General features: G+C 44.1%; 1 protein-coding gene across 1 annotated transcript in view; it reads left to right on the forward strand.

Annotated features, from left to right (window-relative positions):
• Positions 1-322: 322 nt before the first annotated feature.
• LOC140715295 (semaphorin-4G-like) overlaps positions 323-25,198 on the forward strand; it is a 69,253-nt gene continuing 44,377 nt past the window's right edge. Inside the window, exons 1-6 of the mRNA XM_073027255.1 lie at positions 323-497; positions 8,250-8,398; positions 13,853-13,915; positions 14,710-14,808; positions 14,926-15,016; positions 24,297-24,413. Coding sequence (XP_072883356.1) covers positions 323-497; positions 8,250-8,398; positions 13,853-13,915; positions 14,710-14,808; positions 14,926-15,016; positions 24,297-24,413 — 694 coding nt within the window. The remainder of the gene's footprint in view (positions 498-8,249; positions 8,399-13,852; positions 13,916-14,709; positions 14,809-14,925; positions 15,017-24,296; positions 24,414-25,198) is intronic.

The following is a 25,198-nucleotide window of genomic DNA, read 5'->3' on the forward strand; positions in this document are numbered from 1 at the left end:
CTGACTTGAGCACCCGAGTCGCCCAGGAAGGGTGTCCGTAATGAACAGGAGACGACCCTGGCGGCTGATGTCCCGAAGCACCGGCACTGTCCCAGGCTGCAGGGCAGTCGGCACCGCCAAAGCGATCTGGCATTTGCTGCACGAAGAGTTCTTTAAAAATAAACCCAGGAGGGCGATTTCCGTGGAGAGTCCGCTCCGATGGCTCAGAGTCGCAGAGGCCGGACCAGGAGAACATCTGCTCAGACCCCGGTAGTCAAAAAGTCTTCAGCGATTGGGATTTATTGGAGACTCCCCGCTCTCGCAGCCGTGGAGTTACTGAGCGATGCCACCACCAGAGATACTTGGTGTTGTCGGCGGAGATTTCTCGCAGCGTGAATTGGCTTGTACAATCCAGACAACGGCATTTTGCTCCCCAAACTCCGGCAGTTTCAACGCGACTGCTTTGGCCGACATGTTCAGTAACTCTGGAATCGTCCTGGACCATCCGAGTCACCGATGTAGGTATTTGCAAACAAAATCAGCGGAGGCGTTTATGTTTGAGAAGAGAAGAATCGTAACAACTCACTAATTGCATTCCAAACACGAAGCGCGGTTTAAATACTTCGCGTAATTACGTATGTCCAGCCTGTTAAAGTGAGCCCCGACCCAACGTCGGTGTCGGGAAATGCATTACCGCACTCTCACTGCGCCACTTCATACAGACGGGGAAATGAAGGCCGGATACTGTTTCCCTTAGTGGCGGTATCTGGAATTTGGACGCATAACTTCAAGGGTTCACTAATTTAGAACATAGAACTCTACAGGCCCTTCGGCCCATGACGTTGTGCTGACCTTTTAACCTACACTAAGACCAATCTCACCCTTTCCATCATTTCTGACGGAGGTGGAACGAGTTCCTCTCTGGGCATTAAAAACTTTTTTGAATTTCTCAGAATCAGAATTAGGTTTAATACTCATCCCAAAGTGCTGAGGGGACGGAGTCATTGAAAGAATTCACGGCCAAGGTCAAAACAGGGAAGTTAAAGGGTACAGGGAGAGAATGGGAAAGTTGTATTGAAAACTGAAACAGGCTTCAGGAGCAAATGGCACCTGTAAGGTCTGTGAGCAAATGAAACATGGGCAAAAATAGGCAATAATTACGGATGAAAGAGGGAGGCTCTGAGCCAAAGGATGTGTCCAGAGGCGGCCAAATGTGAGAAGTGGAAGCATTTCCCGACAGAACTGGAGCTGGAAGTCTAGAACAGGTCTGGAGGATCGACAAGGTGCGGTTTATTGAAATTACATTTAGCTTCTTTGAAATACTGCAGGAGGACGAGGACAGAGGGTGAGGTGAGGGGGGTGAAATACTCTGCAGGAGGCCGAGGACAGAGGGTGAGGGGGGTGAAATACTGCAGGAGGCCGAGGACAGAGGGTGAGGTGAGGGGGGTGAAATACTCTGCAGGAAGCTGAGGACAGAGGGTGAGGGGGGTGAAATACTCTGCAGGAGGCTGAGGACAGAGGGTGAGGGGTGAAATACTGCAGGAGGCCGAGGACAGAGGGTGAGGTGAGGGGGGTGAAATACTCTGCAGGAGGCTGAGGACAGAGGGTGAGGGGTGAAATACTGCAGGCCGAGGACAGAGGGTGAGGTGAGGGGGGTGAAATACTCTGCAGGAGGCTGAGGACAGAGGGTGAGGGGTGAAATACTGCAGGAGGCCGAGGACAGAGGGTGAGGGGGGTGAAATACTCTGCAGGATGCTGAGGACAGAGGGTGAGGGGGGTGAAATACTGCAGGAGGCCGAGGACAGAGGGTGAGGGGGTGAAATACTCTGCAGGAGGCCGAGGACAGAGGGTGAGGGGGGTGAAATACTGCAGGAGGCCGAGGACAGAGGGTGAGGGGTGAAATACTCTGCAGGAGGCCGAGGACAGAGGGTGAGGGGGGTGAAATACTGCAGGAGGCCAAGGACAGAGGGTGAGGGGGTGAAATACTCTGCAGGAGGCTGAGGACAGAGGGTGAGGGGGGTGAAATACTCTGCAGGAGGCTGAGGACAGAGGATGAGGGGTGAAATACTGCAGGAGGCCGAGGACAGACGGTGAGGGGGGTGAAATACTCTGCAGGAGGCTGAGAACAGAGGGTGAGGGGGGTGAAATACTCTGCAGGAGGCTGAGGACAGAGGGTGAGGGGTGAAATACTGCAGGAGGCCGAGGACAGAGGGTGAGGGGGGTGAAATACTCTGCAGGAGGCCGAGGACAGAGGGTGAGGGGGGTGAAATACTCTGCAGGAGGCCAAGGACAGAGGGTGAGGGGGGTGAAATACTGCAGGAGGCCGAGGACAGAGGGTGAGGTGAGGGGGGTGAAATACTCTGCAGGAAGCTGAGGACAGAGGGTGAGGGGGGTGAAATACTCTGCAGGAGGCTGAGGACAGAGGGTGAGGGGTGAAATACTGCAGGAGGCCGAGGACAGAGGGTGAGGTGAGGGGGGTGAAATACTCTGCAGGAGGCTGAGGACAGAGGGTGAGGGGTGAAATACTGCAGGAGGCCAAGGACAGAGGGTGAGGTGAGGGGGGTGAAATACTCTGCAGGAGGCTGAGGACAGAGGGTGAGGGGTGAAATACTGCAGGCCGAGGACAGAGGGTGAGGTGAGGGGGGTGAAATACTCTGCAGGAGGCTGAGGACAGAGGGTGAGGGGTGAAATACTGCAGGAGGCCGAGGACAGAGGGTGAGGGGGGTGAAATACTCTGCAGGAGGCTGAGGACAGAGGGTGAGGGGGGTGAAATACTGCAGGAGGCCGAGGACAGAGGGTGAGGGGGTGAAATACTCTGCAGGAGGCCGAGGACAGAGGGTGAGGGGGGTGAAATACTGCAGGAGGCCGAGGACAGAGGGTGAGGGGTGAAATACTCTGCAGGAGGCCGAGGACAGAGGGTGAGGGGGGTGAAATACTGCAGGAGGCCAAGGACAGAGGGTGAGGGGGTGAAATACTCTGCAGGAGGCTGAGGACAGAGGGTGAGGGGGGTGAAATACTCTGCAGGAGGCTGAGGACAGAGGATGAGGGGTGAAATACTGCAGGAGGCCGAGGACAGACGGTGAGGGGGGTGAAATACTCTGCAGGAGGCTGAGGACAGAGGGTGAGGTGGGTGAAATACTCTGCAGGAGGCTGAGGACAGAGGGTGAGGGGTGAAATACTGCAGGAGGCCGAGGACAGAGGGTGAGGGGGGTGAAATACTCTGCAGGAGGCCAAGGACAGAGGATGAGGGGGGTGAAATACTGCAGGAGGCCGAGGACAGAGGGTGAGGGGGTGAAATACTCTGCAGGAGGCCGAGGACAGAGGGTGAGGGGGGTGAAATACTGCAGGAGGCCGAGGACAGAGGGTGAGGGGATGAAATACTGCAGGAGGCCAAGGACAGAGGGTGAGGGGGGTGAAATACTCTGCAGGAGGCTGAGGACAGAGGGTGAGGGGGGTGAAATACTCTGCAGGAGGCTGAGGACAGAGGGTGAGGGGGGTGAAATACTCTGCAGGAGGCCGAGGACAGAGGGTGAGGGGGGTGAAATACTCTGCAGGAGGCCGAGGACAGAGGGTGAGGGGGGTGAAATACTCTGCAGGAGGCCGAGGACAGAGGGTGAGGGGGGTGAAATACTCTGCAGGAGGCCGAGGACAGAGGGTGAGGGGGGTGAAATACTCTGCAGGAGGCCGAGGACAGAGGGTGAGGGGGGTGAAATACTCTGCAGGAGGCCGAGGACAGAGGGTGAGGGGGGTGAAATACTCTGCAGGAGGCCGAGGTCAGAGGGTGAGGGGGGTGAAATACTCTGCAGGAGGCCGAGGACAGAGGGTGAGGAGTGAAATACACTGCAGGAGGCCGAGGACAGAGGGTGAGGGGGGTGAAATACTCTGCAGGAGGCCAAGGACATATGGTGAGGGGGGTGAAATACTCTGCAGGAGGCCAAGGACAGAGGGTGAGGGCGGTGAAATACTCTGCAGGAGGCCGAGGACAGAGGGTGAGGGGGGTGAAATACTCTGCAGGAGGCCGAGGACAGAGGGTGAGGGGGGTGAAATACTCTGCAGGAGGCCGAGGACAGAGGGTGAGGGGGGTGAAATACTCTGCAGGAGGCCGAGGTCAGAGGGTGAGGGGGGTGAAATACTCTGCAGGAGGCCGAGGACAGAGGGTGAGGAGTGAAATACACTGCAGGAGGCCGAGGACAGAGGGTGAGGGGGGTAAAATACTCTGCAGGAGGCCGAGGACATATGGTGAGGGGGGTGAAATACTCTGCAGGAGGCCGAGGACAGAGGGTGAGGGGTGAAATACACTGCAGGAGGCCGAGGACAGAGGGTGAGGGGGGTGAAATACTCTGCAGGAGGCCGAGGACAGAGGGTGAGGGGTGAAATACTCTGCAGGAGGCCGAGGACAGAGGGTGAGGGGGGAGAAATACTGCAGGAGGCTGAGGACAGAGGGTGAGGGGGTGAAATACTCTGCAGGAGGCCGAGGACATAGGTTGAGGGGGGTGAAATACTCTGCAGGAGGCCGAGGACAGAGGGTGAGGGGGGTGAAATACTCTGCAGGAGGCCGAGGACAGAGGGTGAGGGGGGTGAAATACTCTGCAGGAGGCCGAGGACATATGGTGAGGGGGGTGAAATACTCTGCAGGAGGCCGAGGACAGAGGGTGAGGGGGGTGAAATACTCTGCAGGAGGCCGAGGACAGAGGGTGAGGGGGTTGAAATACTCTGCAGGAGGCCGAGGACAGAGGGTGAGGGGGGTGAAATACTTCAGGAGGCCGAGGACAGAGGGTGAGGGGGGTGAAATACACTGCAGGAGGCAGAGGACAGAGGGTGAGGTGAGGGGGGTGAAATACTCTGCAGGAGGCTGAGGACAGAGGGTGAGGGGGGTGAAATACTGCAGGAGGCCGAGGACAGAGGGTGAGGGGGGTGAAATACTCTGCAGGAGGCTGAGGACAGAGGGTGAGGGGGGTGAAATACTGCAGGAGGCCGAGGACAGAGGGTGAGGGGGGTGAAATACTCTGCAGGAGGCCGAGGACAGAGGGTGAGGGGGTGAAATACTGCAGGAGGCCGAGGACAGAGGGTGAGGGGGGTGAAATACTGCAGGAGGCCGAGGACAGAGGGTGAGGGGGGTGAAATACTCTGCAGGAAGCTGAGGACAGAGGGTGAGGGGGGTGAAATACTCTGCAGGAGGCCGAGGACAGAGGGTGAGGGGGGTGAAATACTCTGCAGGAGGCCGAGGACAGAGGGTGAGGGGGGTGAAATACTGCAGGAGGCCGAGGACAGAGGGTGAGGGGTGAAATACTCTGCAGGAGGCCGAGGACAGAGGGTGAGGGGTGAAATACTCTGCAGGAGGCCGAGGACAGAGGGTGAGGGGTGAAATACTGCAGGAGGCCGAGGACAGAGGGTGAGGGAGGTGAAATACTGCAGGAGGCCGAGGACAGAGGGTGAGGGGGGTGAAATACTGCAGGAGGCCAAGGACAGAGGGTGAGGGGGGTGAAATACTGCAGGAGGCCGAGGACAGAGGGTGAGGTGAGGGTGGTGAAATACTCTGCAGGAGGCCGAGGACAGAGGGTGAGGGGGTTGAAATACTCTGCAGGAGGCCGAGGACAGAGGGTGAGGGGGGTGAAATACTTCAGGAGGCCGAGGACAGAGGGTGAGGGGGGTGAAATACACTGCAGGAGGCAGAGGACAGAGGGTGAGGTGAGGGGGGTGAAATACTCTGCAGGAGGCTGAGGACAGAGGGTGAGGGGGGTGAAATACTGCAGGAGGCCGAGGACAGAGGGTGAGGGGGGTGAAATACTCTGCAGGAGGCTGAGGACAGAGGGTGAGGGGGGTGAAATACTCTGCAGGAAGCTGAGGACAGAGGGTGAGGGGGGTGAAATACTCTGCAGGAGGCCGAGGACAGAGGGTGAGGGGGGTGAAATACTCTGCAGGAGGCCGAGGACAGAGGGTGAGGGGGGTGAAATACTGCAGGAGGCCGAGGACAGAGGGTGAGGGGTGAAATACTCTGCAGGAGGCCGAGGACAGAGGGTGAGGGGTGAAATACTGCAGGAGGCTGAGGACAGAGGGTGAGTGGATGAAATACTGCAGGAGGCCGAGGACAGAGGGTGAGGGGGGTGAAATACTGCAGGAGGACAAGGACAGAGGTTGAGGGGGGTGAAATACTCTGCAGGAGGCCGAGGACAGAGGGTGAGGTGGGTGAAATACTGCAGGAGGCTGAGGACAGAGGGTGATGGGGGTAGGTGAAATACTGCAGGAGGGTGAGGGGGTAGGTGAAATACTGCAGGAGGCTGAGGGCGACGGGGGTGAAATACTGCAGGAGGCTGAGGACAGAGGGTGATGGGGGTAGGTGAAATACTGCAGGAGGGTGAGGGGGGTGAAATACTGCAGGAGGGTGAGGGGGTAGGTGAAATACTGCAGGAGGCCAAGGACAGAGGGTGAGGGAGGGTAGGTGAAATACTGCAGGAGGCTGAGGACAGAGGGTGATGGGGGTAGGTGAAATACTGCAGGAGGGTGAGGGGGGTAGGTGAAATACTGCAGGAGGCTGGGGACAGAGGGTGAGGGTAGGTGAAATACTGCAGGAGGCCGAGGACAGAGGGTGGTGGGGGTAGGTGAAATACTGCAGGAGGCTGAGGACAGAGGGTGAGGGGGTAGGTGAAATACTGCAGGAGGGTGAGGGGGGTAGGTGAAATACTGCAGGAGGCTGAGGACAGAGGGTGATGGGGTAGGTGAAATACTGCAGGAGGGTGAGGGGGGTAGGTGAAATACTGCAGGAGGCTGAGGGCGAGGGGGTGAAATACTGCAAGAGGCCGAGGACAGAGGGTGAGGGTGGGGGTTGAACACTGAGGCAAAAAGCACACAGAAATTGGAGGTCGCCTGCTGAACAAATCGAGCCCTCTGTGCACACACTCCGTTTGTTCCGCATGGTGCACCATAGATACTCGTCACCAAACAGAGGAGGTCGCAGTTACCAAAACCAACGTGGTTATAATTTCTCCATTTCTGCATGGCAGGCAGGAGAATGTGTGAGCCATGTGAGAGGACATGAGAGACTGCTACTAAACAACGGCATGTGCCAGATGAACATTGTGTAAGGACGTCGTCTCGGACCCATGTACAGGTCCCTTGTCCCTGATGCAGCTGGTCTATCAGATTCACTCATCAGGCTTTGCTAGCCATTAATAATTTTGCTCAATAGAAATAAAGGACAAGGAGTCTGCAGCCAGTGATAGCGACCTTTCAAAGGAAGTTGAAGAGATTCAGAGGTTGAAGAGGTACCTTTGACTAATCGACGAAAACCACTGGTTCAGTTGACACTGGGGTTACAAGATGTCACTGTCTGCAGTCACCTGCCTCAGTCTGAAAAGGGGATCTCATGATTTCCACTAGCAGAGAGGCCGAGGTTTCCAGGAGAACCTGAAGCTTATTCTCACTGAAGTTTGGTTTTACATAATGCATGTGGTTGTTGTGTATCAGAGGAAGAAAATGAGAGTCAAGGGCTGGGAGACGCTGGTACGTGGTTCAGTGAGAGGGGCAAATACCTAGAGACTGACAACAGTGTGTTCAAGCCCATAAAGTCATTTGGAGAATTTAAATTCAATTAATTGAATTAAATCTGGAATTACAAAAGATGGATTGTTGTAAAAATGTGGCTTTGAACTGCCCTGTGGGGCTAACCATTTGATTTAAGGGTGGTTAAGAAAGGGCGATAAATGCTGACCTTGTAAAAGAAATAAATTCGACTCCTGTGTCTTGTGGCTTACAATGTGGCTGGAAGTAAGTGTGACAGTCACAGGAACAGAGTGGCTCCTGGAAGAATTATAGCAGATGTTCATGGGACACACTTTATTCAAACCCAATAAAAATGACCCTCCTGACTGTCTTCGGACCAGCATCTTGCCGTGCATAACTCTGGATATCAAACAGGATTTAACTGGGTGTGCAATAAAGTTGCTGCCTCATAGCCCCAGAAACAAGGGTTCAATCCTAATCTCAGCTGCTGACTTTGTGGAGTTGGCACGTTCTCCCCAGTGAGCATACGGGTTTTCTCCAGTTTCCTCCCACTTGCCGTGAGATTGATTGGTTTTCATAAGACACAAATGCTGGGTTATGGAATTAATGAGGGCAAATGAAATGAAACAGTGGATCAAGACCAAGGGAACTTACTTTGCCCTGGTAATTTTTGATTGTTAATCAGTAAATAATTGAATATCAATTCTTGTATATTCTCCTGATACACAAATCAAAAATTAATCTCACTAAAACATTTTCATCTCTTATAGATGTAATTGACTACAAACATTTCAGTCACAGCGTGTACAACTACACAACGTTCTGGCTTGAGGAGGACCAGGGGGTCCTTTATGTTGGAGCAAGAGAGGCCATCTTTGCTCTCAATATGAATGACATCACTGACAAGTCCATGAAAATGGTAAGGATCACGTTTCACGGGATCGTAACGTGTGGGAGAAGCTGTTGGCCCTTTACGAGCGTTCCAGCCCTCTGCAATCATGTGTCAGCCACCAAACTGGGCAGTGGTCACACGCTGCCTTTCCTGTTGTTTGGGGTGGCCCGTGATCTCACATTCCCCTCAATGGAATTATTTAGAGTCATAGAGTCAAACAGCATAGAAGGGATGGCTCAGTAGCGTAGTGGTTAGCTCAACACTCTACAATACCAGTCCCACCACTGTCTGTAAGGAGTTTTACATTCTCCCCATGACTGCGTGTGTTTCCTCTAGGTAACTGTTCAAAATGTGGACTGGGAAGGGATGATTCTGGCCAAATTCATTTTTGTACCCCATTATAAAATGTATGCCCTGGCACAACTGATGGCAGGTTAGGGACTCAATTTTGGACTGGTGTTGTCTCTTGCCATTCTTGGTAGCTTTATAGAGGTTGTATCGGAATCCAACTAAGTTTAACAGCACTGACATATGTCATGAAATTTGTTGTTTAGCAGTATATATATATATAGTGTGTGTGTGTGTGTGTGTGTGTGTATATATATATATATATATATATATATATATAGAAACATAGAAAATAGGTGCAGGAGTAGGCCATTTGGCCCTTCGAGCCTGCAACACCATTCAGTATGATCATGGCTGATCATCCAACTCAGAACCCTGTACCTGCTTTCTCTCCATACCCCGCGATCCCTTTAGCCACAAGGGCCAATTCTAACCTCCTCTTAAATATAGCCAATGAACTGGCCTCAACTGTTTCCTGTGGCAGAGAATTCCACAGATTCACCACTCTCTGTGTGAAGAAGTTTTTCCTCATCTCGGTCCTAAAAGGCTTCCCCTTTATCCTTAAACTGCGACCCCTCGTTTTGGACTTCCCCAGCATCGGAACCAATCTTCCTGCATCTAGCGTGTCCAATCCCTTTAGAATTTTATACGTTTCAATAAGATCCTCCCTCAATCTTCTAAATTCCAGTGAGTATAAGCCTAGTCGATCCAGTCTTTCTTCATATGAAAGTCCTGCCATCCCAGGAATCAATCTGGTGAACCTTCTCTGTATGGCAAGAATGTCTTTCCTCAGATTAGGGGATCAAAACTGCACACAATACTCTAGGTGAGGTCTCACTAAGGCCTTGTACAACTGCAGTAGAACCTCACTGCTCCTGTACTCAAATCCTTTTGCTATGAATGCCAACGTACCATTTGCCCTTTTCACCGCCTGTTGTACCTGCATGCCCACCTTCAATGACTGGTGTACAATGAGACCCAGGTCTCATTGTACCTCCCCTTTTCCTAATTGGCCACCATTCAGATAATAATCTATTTTCCTGTTCTTGCAACCAAAGTGGATAACCTCACATTTATCCACATTAAATTGCATCTGCCATGAATTTGCCCACTCACCTAACCTATCCAAGTCACCCTGCATCTTCTTAGCATCCTCCTCACAGCTAACACTGCCGCCCAGCTTCGTGTCATCCGTAAACTTGGAGATGTTGAATTTAATTCCCTCATCTAAATCATTAATATATATTGTAAACAACTGGGGTCCCAGCATTGAGCCTTGCGGTACCCCACTAGTCACTGGCTGCCATTCTGAAAAGGTCCCGTTTACTCCCACTCTTTGCTTCCTGTCTGCCAACCAATTCTCTATCCACATCAATACCATACCCCCAATGCTCTAAGTTTGCACATAATCTTCTGTGTGGGACCTTGTCAAAAACCTTTTGAGAATCTAAATATACCACATCCACTGGCTCTCCCCTATCCACTCTACTAGTTACATCTTCAAAAAATTCTATAAGATTCGTCAGACGTGATTTTCCTTTCACAAATCCATGCTGACTTTGTCTGATGATCTCACCTCTTTCCAAATGTGCTGTTATCACATCTTTGATAACCAACTCTAGTATTTTCCCCACCACCGATGTCAGACTAACCAATCATTAATTCCCTGGTTTTTCTCTCCCTCTTTTTTTAAAAAGTGGGGGTTACATTAGCCACCCTTCAATCCTCAGAAACTAATCCAGAATCTAATGAGTTTTGAAAAATTATCACTAATGCATACACTATTTCTTGGGTTACTTCCTTAAGCACTCTGGGATGCAGACCATCTGGCCCTGAGGATTTATCTGCCTTTAATCCCTTCAATTTACCTAACACCACTTCCCTACTAACATGTATTTCCCTCAGTTCCTCCATCTCACTAGACCCTCAGTCCCTTACTATTTCCGGAAGATTATTTATGTCCTCCTTAGTGAAGACAGAACCAAAGTAGTTATTCAATTGGTCTGCCATGTCCTTGTTCCCTATGATCAACTCACCTGTTTCTGACTGTAAGGGACCTACATTTGTCTTGACCAATCTTTTTCTTTTCACATATCTATAAAAGCTTTTACAGTCAGTTTTTATGTTCCCTGTCAGCTTTCTCTCATAATCTTTTTTCCCTTTCCTAATTAAGCCCTTTGTTCTCCTCTGCTGGATTCTGAATTTCTCCCAGTCCTCAGGTGTGCCGCTTTTTCTGGCTAATTTATATGTTTCTTCTTCAGACTTGATACTATCCCTAATTTCCCTTGTCAGCCACGGGTGCACTACCTTCCCTGGTTTATTCTTTTGCCAAACTGGGATGAACAATTGTTGTAGTTCATCCACGCGATCTTTAAATGCTGGCCATTGCATATCCACCGTCAACCCTTTAAGTATCATTTGCCAGTCTATCTTAGCTAATTCACATCTCATACCTTCAAAGTTACCCTTCTTTAAGTTCAGAACCTTTGTTTCTGAATTAACTATGTCACTCTCCATCTTAATGAAGAATTCCACCATATTATGGTCACTCTTACCCAAGGGGCCTCGCATGACAAGATTGTTAACTAATCCTTCCTCATTGCTCAATACCCAATCTAGAATGGCCTGCTCTCTAGTTGGTTCCTCGACATGTTGTTTCAGAAAACCATCCCGCATACATTCCAAGAAATCCTCTTCCTCAGCACCCTTACCAATTTGGTTCACCCAATCTATATGTAGATTGAAGTCACCCATTATAACTACTGTTCCTTTATTGCACGCATTTCTAATTTCCTGTTTAATGCCATCCCCAACCTCACTACTACTGTTAGGTGGCCTGTACACAACTCCCACCAGCGTTTTCTGCCCCTTAGTGTTATGCAGCTCTACCCATATCGATTCCACATCCTCCAGGCTAATATCCTTCCTTTTTATTGCGTTAATCTCCTCTGTAACCAGCAATGCTACCCCACCTCCTTTTCTTTCCTGTCTATCCCTCCTGAATATTGAATATCCCTGGATGTTGAGCTCCCATCCTTGGTCACCCTGGAGCCATGTCTCTGTGATCCCAACTATATCATATTCATTAATAACTACTAGCACATTCAATTCATCCACCTTGTTACGAATACTCCTCGCATTGACACACAAAGCCTTCAGGCTTGTTTTTACAACACTCTTAGCCCTTATACAATTATGTTGAAAAGTGGCCCTTTTTGATTTTTGCCCTGGATTTGCCTGCCTGTCACTTTTACTTTTCACCTTACTACTTTTTGCTTCTACCCCCATTTTACACCCCCTCTGTCTCTCTGCACTTGTTCCCATCCCCCTGCCACATTAGTTTAAAGCCTCCTGAACAGCAGTAGCAAACACTCCCTCTAGGACATTGGTTCCAGTCCAGCTCAGGTGCAGACCGTCCTGTTTATACCGGTCCCACCTCCCCCAGAACTGGTTCCAATGCCCCAGAAATTTGAATCCCTCCCTCTTGCACCATTTTTCAAGCCACGTATTCATCTGAAATATCCTCCTATTTCGACTCTGACTAGCACGTGGCACTGGTAGTAATCCAGAGATTATTACCTTTGTGGTCCTACTTTTTAGTTTATCTCCTAACTCCCTAAATTCACCTTGTAGGACCTCATCCTGTTTTTTACCTATATCATTGGTACCTATGTGCACCACAGCCACTGGCTGTTCACCCTCCCATTCCAGAATGTCCTGCAGCCGCTCAGAGACATCCTTGACCCTTGCACCAGGGAGGCAACATACCATCCTGGAGTCTTGTTTGCGGCCGCAGAAACACCTATCTATTCCCCTTACAATTGAATCCCCTATCACTATAGCTCTCCCACTCCTTTTCCTTTCCTCCTGTGCCGCAGAGCCACCCATGGTGCAATGAACTCGGCTGCTGCTGACTTCCCCTGATGAGACATCTCACCCAACAGTATCCAAAACAGTACATCTATTTAGGAGGGAGATGACCTCAGGGGACTCCTGCCCTACCTGCCTACTGCTACACTGTCTAGTGGCCACCCCTTCCCTTTCTGCCTGTGTAGCCTTTACCTGCGGTGTGACCAACTCACTGAACGTGCTATTCATGACTTTCTCAGCATCGCGGATGCTCCAGTATGAATCCAATATATATATAACAGTTTCTTCCCCCAAGCTATCAGACTCCTCAATACCCGAAGCCTGGACTGACACCTTGCCCTACTGTCCTGTTTATTATTTATTGTAATGCCTGCACTGTTTTGTGCACTTTATGCAGTCCTGGGTAGGTCTGTAGTCTAGTATAGCTTTCTCTGTGTTTTTTTTTATTATGTAGTTCAGTCTAGTTTTTGTACTGTGTCATGTAAACCATGGTCCTGAAAAAAGTTGTCTCATTTTTACTATGCACTGTACCAGCAGTTATGGTCGAAATGACAATAAAAGTGACTTGACTTGATACACACACGCACGCACGCACGCACACGCGCACACACAGAGTATGGATGTGCATATATAATTAAATAAATACAGCAGAAATAATGAGAGAGTGTTCATGGGTTGGGTCATTGTCAATTCAGAAATATGATGGTGGAGGGGAGAAATTTGAGTGTTTTTCTCCCTGATATTAGCAATGAGAAGAATTCAAGTCCTGGGTGATGGAGGTCCTTTTTTGAGGCATTGTATTTTGAAGATGCCCTTGATGCTCGGGAGGCTGCTGCCCGTGATGCATTTACAACCCTTTGCAGCTTCTTTCGATCCTGTGCAGTAGCACCCCCACCCCATACCAGACAGTGATGCAACCTGTCAGAATGCTCTCCACGGTACAACTATAGAAGTTTTTGAGTGTATTGGCTGACGTGCCAAATCTCTTCAAGCCGCTGTCTTGCTTTCTCTATAACTGCATCAATATATTGGGACCAGGTTAGATCCTCAGAGATCTTGACACCCAGGAAAATGAAGCTGCACACTCTCTCCACTTCTGATCCCTCCTCAAACGCCTATTGAAATATTGCAAGCTGACATGCCTTCTTTGTAATTGCATTAATGCGTTGGGCCAAGGATAGATCTTCAGAGATCTGAGTTTCTTGCATAGCTCAGGATCACCTGATTTGAACACTGCTTATATCAATGTTATTTTGTTTACAGATACATTGGGAAACTCCTTCTGAAAAACGATTGGATTGTCTAAAGAAGCGGGGATACAAAAAGGTATGAGATGGAATACACCTATCACTACCAGCCTCTTACATCATTCCCACTTCTCCCTTCCTCACCTGCCCATCATCCCTCTCTGACATGCTTTACTTGCTACCCTTTCCCTCCACCTCTCTATACTGATTATCTCCATCTTTCCAATCCCAGTGAAGGGTATTGACCCAAAATATCAACTTGTCAGTTTCCCTCTGTAGACCCTGCCTGACCTGCTGAGTCCCTCCAGCACTTTCAGTGTTGCTTGGGAAATGGATACGATCATATAAACTTACCTGAAATGCTTCTCCCTTTGACCCATTGCTACATGAGGCACAACCTCAGATCTACTGCTGAAACCTTCCAAGATCCAGATGTCACCAACTCTGGCCTCTTGTGCAGCCCCAGTTTTCATTTCTCCACCACACCCAGAGATGTCAGCAGGTGTGGAAATTTTCAGCTGCAGGCAATTCAACCCCTTGGAATTGTTTCCTAAACTTTTCTTGACTCTTTAAGGTTTCCCTTAAAACCTAACTCCTTGACCTGGTTCAAGAATACCTACCTCTCTTCAACCATTCAGTTCTTAAATCATCCAGAAAAACACCTAATCGCTACCATATGACCACTTTGGTCACCTTGGACTAGAACAGACTGTTTTTCTTGCTTCTAATTGTGTTCTTTCTTGTGAGTGCATTGGGACATTCTGTCACATCAAGACATTATGTCAATAAAGGTTGTTACTGATGGATGCTGCTGTATTGAAATAACATTCGGGACATTTCAATACTGACCTGCTTCTCTCGTGCTCTTTAAAGGTGGACTGTTATAACTACATCCGTTTTCTGCAAAGATTCAATGCAACCCATTTATTCACCTGCGGCACCAACTCATTTAAACCGCACTGCGCCTACATTGTAAGTATTCCGTCCAGCATTGTCAGAGTTGTATTCTATCACACTGAATTTTGTCTCAAGCTGTACTGATTACTTTGATCATCTTCTTCCCCACCGCCACCCCCTCCGTTCACAAAGGAGATTGAGAAATTCACCTTATCAGATGTCCACAGTGGGAAAAACATTTGCCCTTATAACCCCACGGTTGGATACACAGGTGTCATCATTGGTGAGTGTTAAAGCCTTGGGCACATCCTGAGGTGAATTTTTGTATTCCAATTTTGTGTCTGAACAAACTGCTATCAATGTTTGATTGCACCATAGTGTCTGTCCTTAATGTCTGGTTTGTGAGTCAGTAGAAGATGCTGAACATTCCATTTGGAGTGAAAAATCAGTGAAAAAGCTACAGACACTGGAAATCTGAAATAAAAGCAGTGCCACAGAAAACTACAGCTCATGAATAGGCCCTTTAGCCCGCAAAGTTGTACCTAACCAGCTAAAAAGTAAATTTAAAAAACCCTAAAGCTAATCACTCCTACCTACACAAAGTTCATATCCCTCCATCTTTCTCATAACCATGTGCCTATCCAACCGTGTTTTAAAAGCCTCTAATGTATTTGCCTCTACCACATTCCGGGCATCCACAACTCTGAGTAATATACTTAGCCCTCATATTCCCTTTGAACCTACCCCCTCTCACTTTTGATGCATGCCCTCTAATATTGGACCTTTCTACCCTGAGACAAAGATACTCCCTGTCTACTTAATCTATGCCCCTCATAATCTAATTATTCTCTATCAGATCACCCTTTATCTCCACCGTTCCAAAGTAAACACCCCAAGTTTGTCCAGATGCTCATGATAGCATATAGCCTGTAAACCAGGGAAAATCCTGGTAAGCCCCTTCTGCACCTCCTCAACATCCTTCCTATAGTGGGGCAACTAGAACTACATGAAATACTCCAGATGTGGTCTAACTGGAGTTTTATAAAGTTGCGACATAACCTCTTGACTTTTGGACTTAATAGCTCGACTAAGAAAAACAATCATTCCTTAAGCCTTCTAAACCACCTTATCGACCTGTGTAGCCAATTTCATGGAGCTATGAACTTGGATCCCAAGATCTCGCTGCACAGCAACTCTGTTAGAGGACTCCGCTTCCTGCTCTCGGACATGTAAGACCCAGTTGCTTACTGTCCGCCTTTAATCTCTTCCTTTTCCGATTTAAACTTTGAAATTTCAACTTTATTCAGTCAAATCTGTACAGCAATAGTTATAATTATGGCTACTTCGAAGAGCACCAGACGAAATCCGGACCCGAATAATGGAAAGTCTAAAAAGGCTGATGAGTTCGCAGAAGTAACTCAACTAAAAGGGAAATTTGAAGAAAAAATTGACTCTTTGAGCCTCGATCTTAAAGAAGTTAATCGAAATATGGCTGATCTTTCTTCTCGTTTGGATAAGGCTCAACGACGAATCGTGGATTTGGAAACTCGATCACGTCAGAATAATATTCGAATTGTTGGATTAAAAGAGAAATCAGAATCTGCCGACACACTGGATTATTTTTCTAAAATGTTTCAGTCTTTATTTCCGGAGGTTTGTTCGCAACTCCCAGAGATTGAATCGGCTCATAGAACCGGTGCTTTAAAATCTTTGGATGAAGGTAAAAACAGGCATATTGTTGTGCGTTTTCTCAGCTTTAGAGACAAGGATTGCATTATTAAGCTTACAAGAAAACAAAGATTATTTTCATTTCAAGGTTCGGAAGTCCGTTTTTTTGAAGATTTTCCACGCGAAATTGTTAAGAAACGTGCTGCATTTGCTCCTTCTATGAAACTAGCGTATCAAAAGAAGTTCTTCCCATTATTACAGTATCCAGCAAAATTAAGGCTCTTTATTAAAAATTCTGGTTCGTATTTTCTATGATCCAGATGAAGCACTGTGTTTTATTAACTCTTTGTCTGACGAGTCCAATGGCAAATCTGAAGTCCGAAGATTGAATGATTTGCAATAGTTTGATTGCGTGGTGTAAAGTGAAGAAATTGGAAGATTTGATGGTTATTAAAGTTTTTACCTTAAAATGTATTTTTATCTCTGAAAAAGACTGGTTTGGATGGTTTTAACCTCCGAAGATATAGCTGGAGAACTGTTGAAAGACTGTAGATAATTCTGAACCATCTAGACTTTTTTTTCTGCAGCATTTAAATGTACCAACTGTGTTTTTTTTGGCTCCGTATGCTCTTGTAAAGTTTCTTTTAAGTAATTACCTGGATTTTTTCACGTTTTAAAGAGACTGGACAATTTAAAGATGGCGATTGTTTTTTCTTTTCTGCAAATATTTCAATGACGACGAATTTGAAGCCTGAAGTTGAATGATTTATAATAGTTTGAGTGTCTCGCAGTAAGATTGGAAGATTTGATGGTCACAGAAAGTCTTTATCTTAAAATGTATTTTTATTTCTGAAAAAGACTGGTTTGGAGGGTTTTAACCTTAGAAGATATAGTCCGAGAACTATTGATAGGCTGAGTTAAGTTTAAACCATCTAGAACTTTTTTTTTTGCAGCATTTAAATGAATTAATCTTTTTTTATTATTCTGTATGCTTTATTGAAGATCTTTTAAGTAATTATTTGGATTTCCTTGTGTTTTAAAGATACATTGGACAATTTAAAGATGGCGATTGTTTTTCTTTTGTGCAAATATTTCAAGAATTGTCTTGGATGTGTTTTTCTTCCCTTATCTAATATTATGAAGGTTACTTTCAAATTAAAGGTCGTTTTGTTTTACAAGAAAAACACTATCCTTCCAAGTTAATTATATTGAGATATATGTTGACTGTAATGAGATTTATATTTGGTAGAGGGAGATATAGATTACTTTTTTATTATTATTTTTTATTACTTAGGTAGGTGGAGCTGTATTTGCGTCTATGCTTTTCTTGGGGCTTGCGTCAATTGACATCGACTTGTTTCTGGGGTTTGTAGGTTGGGTGTTTTTTTTTCTTCTTTTATCCCCATTATGGAATCCCGGAGCATACGCTAATTATTTTTATTGTTTTCATCTCTGCCATTTTTGACCACCTTATCCTGACATGCGTCTAACTACTTTTTTTAGATACAAAGTTTCATGATGATATCTAAACAGTTAAATGTTTTAACTTGCAATGTTCGCAGTTGGAATCACCCTATTAAGCGTAAGAAAACATTTAAAGTTATAAACCAATTCCAGCCTGATATAATTTTTGCTCAAGAGATGCATATCAGGTTATGTGATAAAAATCGATTTTTTTAATTTTGGAAGGGCTCTCAATTTCATGTAAATTCCCAGAGTAAAACTAGAGGTTTCTCTATTTTTATCGATTCTAGTATTCCTTTTAATCAGGGGATATTATAGCCAATATTAATGGTAGATTTTTAATTGTTAAAGGAATAACTTGTAATAAGAAAATGGTTTTGGTTAATATTTATGGACCAAATGTTGATGATCCCTCATTTTTTAAAGCCGTTTTTACTCTATTACCTGATTTAAATGAATATGTTATTAATGGGTGGTGATTTTAATACATATTTAAATCCTTTAATGGATAAGTCATCATCCAAACATCAACTTCCTAATCATTCTGCATCACTTATTAATTCCTTTTTAACTGATTATGGTTTAATTGAGGTCTAGAGGCATATGCATCCTAGTGATAGAGAATATTATCTTTTCTCACATGTTCATAATAAATATTCGAGAATCAACTATTTAATAGTCGATCCTTGACTTTTATGTAATGTTCAGAAATGTGAGTATGATGCTATTGCTATTTCTGATCATGCTCCTTTAAATTTAATATTTGAATTGAAAGATGTTGTTTCTACCAGACCATTTTGGCGTTTTCCAGAACATTTATTACAAAGCTCAGAATCTGTTGAGTTTATTGAAACTCAGATAAAAGAGTTTTTTCTCTTTAATAATATAGGAAACATCTCAAAGTTAGTAATTTGGGATACATTAAAAGCTCATCTACGTGGTCAAATTATATCGTATATAGCTAAATTGAAGAAACAAACCAAAATGGAATTAGATAAAATTTCTGAACAAATTAAAGAATTAGATAACATTAATGCAATCTCTCCAAATGTTGTTTCATTTAAAAGAAGAGTAGAACTACAATCACAGTATAACTTATTACTAACATATCCTATTGAAGGATATTTGCTTAAATTGAAAAGTCAATTTTATATTTTTGGGGATAAAAATAATAAGCTCTTAGCTTCCCAACTAAGAGCAGTTAGATCTAAAAGACAAATTTTAAAGATTCATAAAAACAATGGAGATATAATAAGTAATTATGAGGATATTAATAACACTTTTCAAGATTTTTACTCTGATCTTTATAGATCTCAATTTCCTGCAGATTCCTCCAAAATGGAGGTTTTTTTACATAAGATTAAATTTCCACAAATTTCTGATGAAGATCAACAGATGCTTGATGCTCCAATTACCGAGCATGAAATTCAGAAAGCTATTTTATCAATGCAATCAGGTAAAGCTCCTGGACTTGATGGCTATTCAGTGGGATTTTTCAAAAAATTTGAAAGATTACTTTCTTCGTATCTTTTGGAAATATTTCATGAATCCTTTGAGAAGGGTAATTTACATTCTTCTTTTTATGAAGCATCTATTTCCTTAATTCTTAGAAAAGAAAAAGACCCTGTTGAATGCTCATCATATAGACCTATTTTGCTATTAAATGTGGATGCAAAAATTCTTTCTAAAATAATGGCTAACCTCTTGGAAAATATTTAATTAAAATCATCTCTATGGACCAAACGGGCTTTATTAAAGACTGTTACTCTTTCTCTAATGTTCAGAGATTGATGAACATTATTTATTCACCATTATCTAAGCAACCTCAATGTGTTATCTCTCAATGCAGAAAAGGCATTTGATAGAGTTGAGTGGCCATATTTGTTCAAAGTATTAGAAAAATTTGGTTTTGGTAATAATTTTAATAGATGGATTCAAATGATTTATGAGAACCCTATTGCCACGGTCATTACTAACAATTACAGGTCTTCTTTCTTTTCACTTTCTCGTGATACTAGATAGGGATGTCCATTAAGCCCTTTATTATTTAATCTTGTATTGGAGCCTTTAGCTATAACATTATGGGAGGCTAAAAGCATGCATGATATTTCTATAAATGGAACCATACATAAGATTTCTTTTTATGCAGATGATCTTTTGATTTTTATTTCGAATCTTGAGGAATCAATTCCTAATCTTTTGGAAACACTTAAAGATTTTGGAAAATTTTCAGGATATAAACTTAATTTGAATAAAAGTGAATTGTTTCCATTAAATGCTTCTGTTAGTACATATAATGATATTCCTTTTAGAATGGATAATACATTTAGATATTTAGGTATTATAATTACAAAAAAATAAAGATCTTTATAAAGCTAATATAGTTTGTTTAATAGACTCCATGAAACAACTATTTTCTAGATGGAATCCACTTACTCTTTCTTTAATTGATCATATCCATACTGTGAAAATGATGATTTTACCTAGATTTTTATATATTTTCCAAAATATACCTATCTTTTTAACTCAAAAAATTTTTGATCAAATTGACTCCCTTATTTCTTCCTTTATTTGGAACAATAAGAGACCAAGAATTAACAAGTACCGTTTACAAAAACCCAAAAAAGATGGTGGACTTGCACTTCCTAATTTAAGACTGTATTATTGAGCTGTGAATATTAGACAATTATGTTTTTGGTTATACTGGCTCAATAAGAGCCAAAAACCACTATGGGTTGAGTTGGAATTAAAAGCTTTTAAACAATTTCATTTAACTTCAATATTAGGAGCTCCATTACCTTTACAGCTCTCTAAAATTCCAAATTTAAATTTTTACCCGTTTATTAAACAATCTTTATGGATTTGGATTCAGTTTCGCAATTTTTAAAATTTTAAACAATTTAAGTTGTCAAGTTTTTTATATCAAAACTTTTCATTTAAACCTTCAATAACTGACCCCATTTTTCTCCTACGGAGAAATAAAGGGATCCATTTTTTTACGGATTTATTTTGTGATGGTCGATTGATGGCTTTTGAAGAGTTAATTAACAAATACTCTCTCGCTCATACACATTTTTTGCAATATTTTCAGGTTAGACATTTTTTACAACAATATTTACCTAAATTTCCTTATCTACATGAATCTGATTTGTTGGATACCATTTTGAAGTTGAATCCTTTAGTGAGAGGTTCCATTAGCAGAATTTATAATTTAATTTTGTTACAAAAAGAGAACCTACCACTAAAGATTAAATAAGATTGGGAGAGAGAACTTAATATGACCTTTGTTGATGAAGATTGGGTTTGAATTTTGATCATAAATTCTTCTTCTATATGTGCCAATCACTGTTTAATTCAATTTAAAATTGTCCATTGTTATTATTTAACAAAGGAGAGACTATCTAAGCTATTTCCTAGTGTAGATAATTACTGTGATAGATGTAAAACCGAAGTAGCTACTTTGTCACATATGTTCTGGTCATGTTCTTCATTAAAACTGTTTTGGAAATCTTTATTTTCTACAATTTCTAAAGCTCTGAAAATTAATTTACAACCTAATACATTAACTGTTCTATTTGGAATAGTTCTGCATCATATTCAGGGTGTCTCATCTTCAGATCAACATGTAATTGAATTTGTTACATTATTGTCAAGAAGGGCTATTTTATTTAAATGGAAAGATATCTCTTCCCCTACATTAGTTGAATAGTTTTCTCAAGGAATGTTATGTGCCAGTTTGGAAAAAATTAGAAGTAGAACTTTTGAACCTCAATTTGATTTTGAGAGAAGATGGTTTTTTTTTACCATTTAATGTGAATTATTTTATATGGTTTCCTTCCAGTCTTTTAAACTGTTTTAAAAAATATGAATTGGCGGTTGATGACTTTTTTTCTTTATATATTTAGATGATGGTTAAACGTATTGCTTCCGGGGATTGATTCCTAATGGGGTTTTTTTGTAGTTAGTAGGTATTTTTTTCTTAGATGGGGTTCTTTTTTCCCCTTCATTTTTCTATGTATAATTTTTTTTCCATTTTTATATATTATGATCAGTTTTTTCTTCAGCTCTATTAATTGTATACATATTAATTAGTTGAAGTTTGGTATTAGTCTATTGCTGTAGAAGATTATGTATCAATAAAAAGATTCTAAAAATGAAAATGAACTCTGTTAAAGGTCTTGCCCTTAACAACGAACTGTCTCCTTGCATTTATCTGGGTTAAACTCCATCTGCCATTTCTATGCCCTTATCTGTAACTGATCTATATCACCCTGTATTCTTTGCCAGTCTTCTACACTAACCACAACTCCACCAATCTCAGTATCACCCACAAACTTACTGACCTACCCATCTACATTTTCATCCAGGTCGTTGTATACATCACAAACAGCAGAGGTCCCAGTACAGACCCTTGCGGAACTCCACTACTTACAGACCTCCAGCTTGAATAAGTACCCTCAGCCATTACTCTCTGTCTTCTATGCACGTTAGTTCTTAATCTAAACAGCCAATTTGCCGCGGACCCCATGCATCTTAATCTTCTGGATTAGCCTCCCATGAGGGACTTTGTCAAACACCTTACTAAAATCCATGTAGACAACGTCACCTGACCTACGCTCATCAGTCTTGTCACATTGCAAGAAACTCAAGTTGATAAGGCACGACCTGCCACACGCAAAGCCATGCTGGCTCTCCCTAACCAGGCCATGAGTTTCTAAACACTCATACATCCTATCCCTAAGAATTTTGTCCAGTAATTTCCCTACAACTGATGTGAGACTCAATGGTCTATAGTTCCCAGGATTTCCCCTTGTTCCCTTCTCAAATAGAGGTACAACATTAACTATTTTCCACTCCTCTGGGACCTCACCTATATTGAGGGAGGACACTGAGATACTGGTCAAGAGCCCAACAATCTGGTTTCTTACATCACTCAATAACCTGTGGTAAATCCCACCAGGCCCTGGGGACTAATCCACCTTAATTCTCATTAGGAAACCCAACACTTCCTCTTTCTTGAACTCTAAACACTCAAACATGTCTATAACTCAGCACTGATCTCCTGGTCCTCCATATTCTTCTCCTTGTTAAATACTGAAGCAAAGTGCTCATTAAGTACCTCACTCACATTCTCTGCATCCTCTTTATCCCTGAGTGGTCCTACCCTCTCCCTAGTTATTGACTTGCTCTTGGTATATGTATCAAATGCCTTAGGATTTACCCTAATCCTACATACTAAAGACTTTCCAATGAGCATAAGAACATAAGAAATAGGAGCAGGAGTAGGCCATCCAGCCCATCGAGCCTGCCCCACCATTCAATAAGATCATGGCTGATCTGTCCGTAAACTCAGCTCCATCTACCTGTCTTTTCCCCATAACCCTTAATTCCCTTACTATGTAAAAACCTATCTAACTGTTTCTCAAATATATTTAGTGAAGAAGCCTTAGCTGCTTCCCTGGGCAGAGAATTCCACAGATTCACCACTCTCTGGGGAAAACAGTTTCTCCTCATCTCCGTCCCTGTCTGGCCTTCCTAATTCCCATCTTTAGCTCCTGTCTAGCTTCTTTATAATCCTCATGGGCTGTGTTTGATCCTGACTTCCAAAGCTTTACATATTTTTCCTTGTTCTTCTTGACTAAATTCGTCACCTCTCTGGACATCCAAGCTTCCCTTATCTTTCCATCTCCATCCTTCCTTCTAACAGGAACATATCTTTCCTGTACTCTGCACAATCGATCTTTCAAAACCCTCCACATGTCTGATGTGGACTTGTCAGAAAAAAAGTGTTCCTGATTTCCCGATTAACTCTTCTTACTTCCTGCCTAACACCCTAGTAACTTTCCCTTCTCCAATTTAAAACTCTCCAGCAAGGACCATCTAATCTTAACTGTAACTATGCTGAAAGTTAAGGAGTTGTGGTCACTGTCGTCCAACTGCTCACTCACTGGGAGGTCATTCACCTGGCCAGGCTTGTTACCCAACACTAGTAAAAACTTGAGAAACTCGGCAGATCAGGCAGTACGTTTCACGGTAGTTGGCTATTATAAATTGTCCTGTGATTGGTCTAGGTGGGTTGCTGGGCAGCATGGTTCGTTGGGCCTGTTCTGCGCTGTATCTCTGAATCTCTGGAACTGAGGAAAATGACCCATATTGGTTGCAGTGACGGAGAATGTGGGAGAGCACGTTGGGTGGAACACAGGGAATTAGCCTGATAGGATGAAGTAAGATGGCATTGCATTTCAGTTAAAGGGTTGGGTAGGCAGGAACCTCTTTGAACTTTCCTCATGATCACTTGATTCGCAGAATTATGCCTTGTAGCTCTCAAGTTCAAGCGTGTGCTTTTAAAGTTGTTTTTTACTTCCTAGTTAGAACGTTAAATGAGCTGAGATCGTTACTGACTCAAACCTCCACGATCTGCTTCCTCACAGACAATAAGATCTACGCTGCCACACTCTACGAGTTCCACAGCGGACAGGCGAATATCAAAAGGTTCCCTGAGATGCGCTCATTCAAGATGGAAGATTGGTTTTCCAACTCGCCCAACGGTAAGGACTTCAATCATTAATACTTTCCTCTTTCTGAGGCGGCTGCTGTGGACTGAAACAAAAATAGAAAATGTCAGAAACACTCGGCAGACCAGGTAGCATCAGAGGAGAGAGAAACAGAGTCAATACTTCAGATAATGGCCGTTCAGTAGAGTGGATTCTTTCTTCAACTCATCAGAATCCTTCAGCTTGGAAACAGGCCTTTTGGCCCACTGAGACTATACTGACCCACACAACATCAATATTACATAAAACCTATTTCACTCTACTGAACGGCCATTATCTGAAGTGTTGACCCTGTGGCATTTGCACGCTTTCTCTGTGAGCATGTGGGTTTCCTCCAGGTGCTCGGGTTTCCTCCCACATCTCATTGAGGTCCTTGACGGTCAGTTGCCTGGCCACTGTGGTGTGAGTTGTAGAAACTGGGGGGATAGAGAGATACTTTATTGATCCCAAGGGAAATTACAGAGTCACAGTAGCATTACAAGTGCACAGATATTAGAAGAGAAGTAGAAAGAATAAAAAATAATTTACCTCAAACAGTCTAACAGGAGGGGGGTCAACACTTCCCTGGCTATAGGTTGACTCATTATGGAGCCTAATGGCCAAGGGTAAGAATGACCTCATATAGCGTTCTGTGGAGCAGGGCAGTTGTCTCAGACTGTTACTAAAAGTGCTCATCTCTTCAGCCAAGGTGACATGCAGAGGGTGAGAAACATTGTCCAGAATTGTCAGGATTTTCCGTAGGGTCCTTTGTTCTACCACAGCCGCCTGTGTGTCCAGTT

The sequence above is a fragment of the Hemitrygon akajei genome, chromosome 23 (assembly GCF_048418815.1).
Source record: "Hemitrygon akajei chromosome 23, sHemAka1.3, whole genome shotgun sequence".
Lineage (NCBI taxonomy): Eukaryota > Metazoa > Chordata > Chondrichthyes > Myliobatiformes > Dasyatidae > Hemitrygon > Hemitrygon akajei.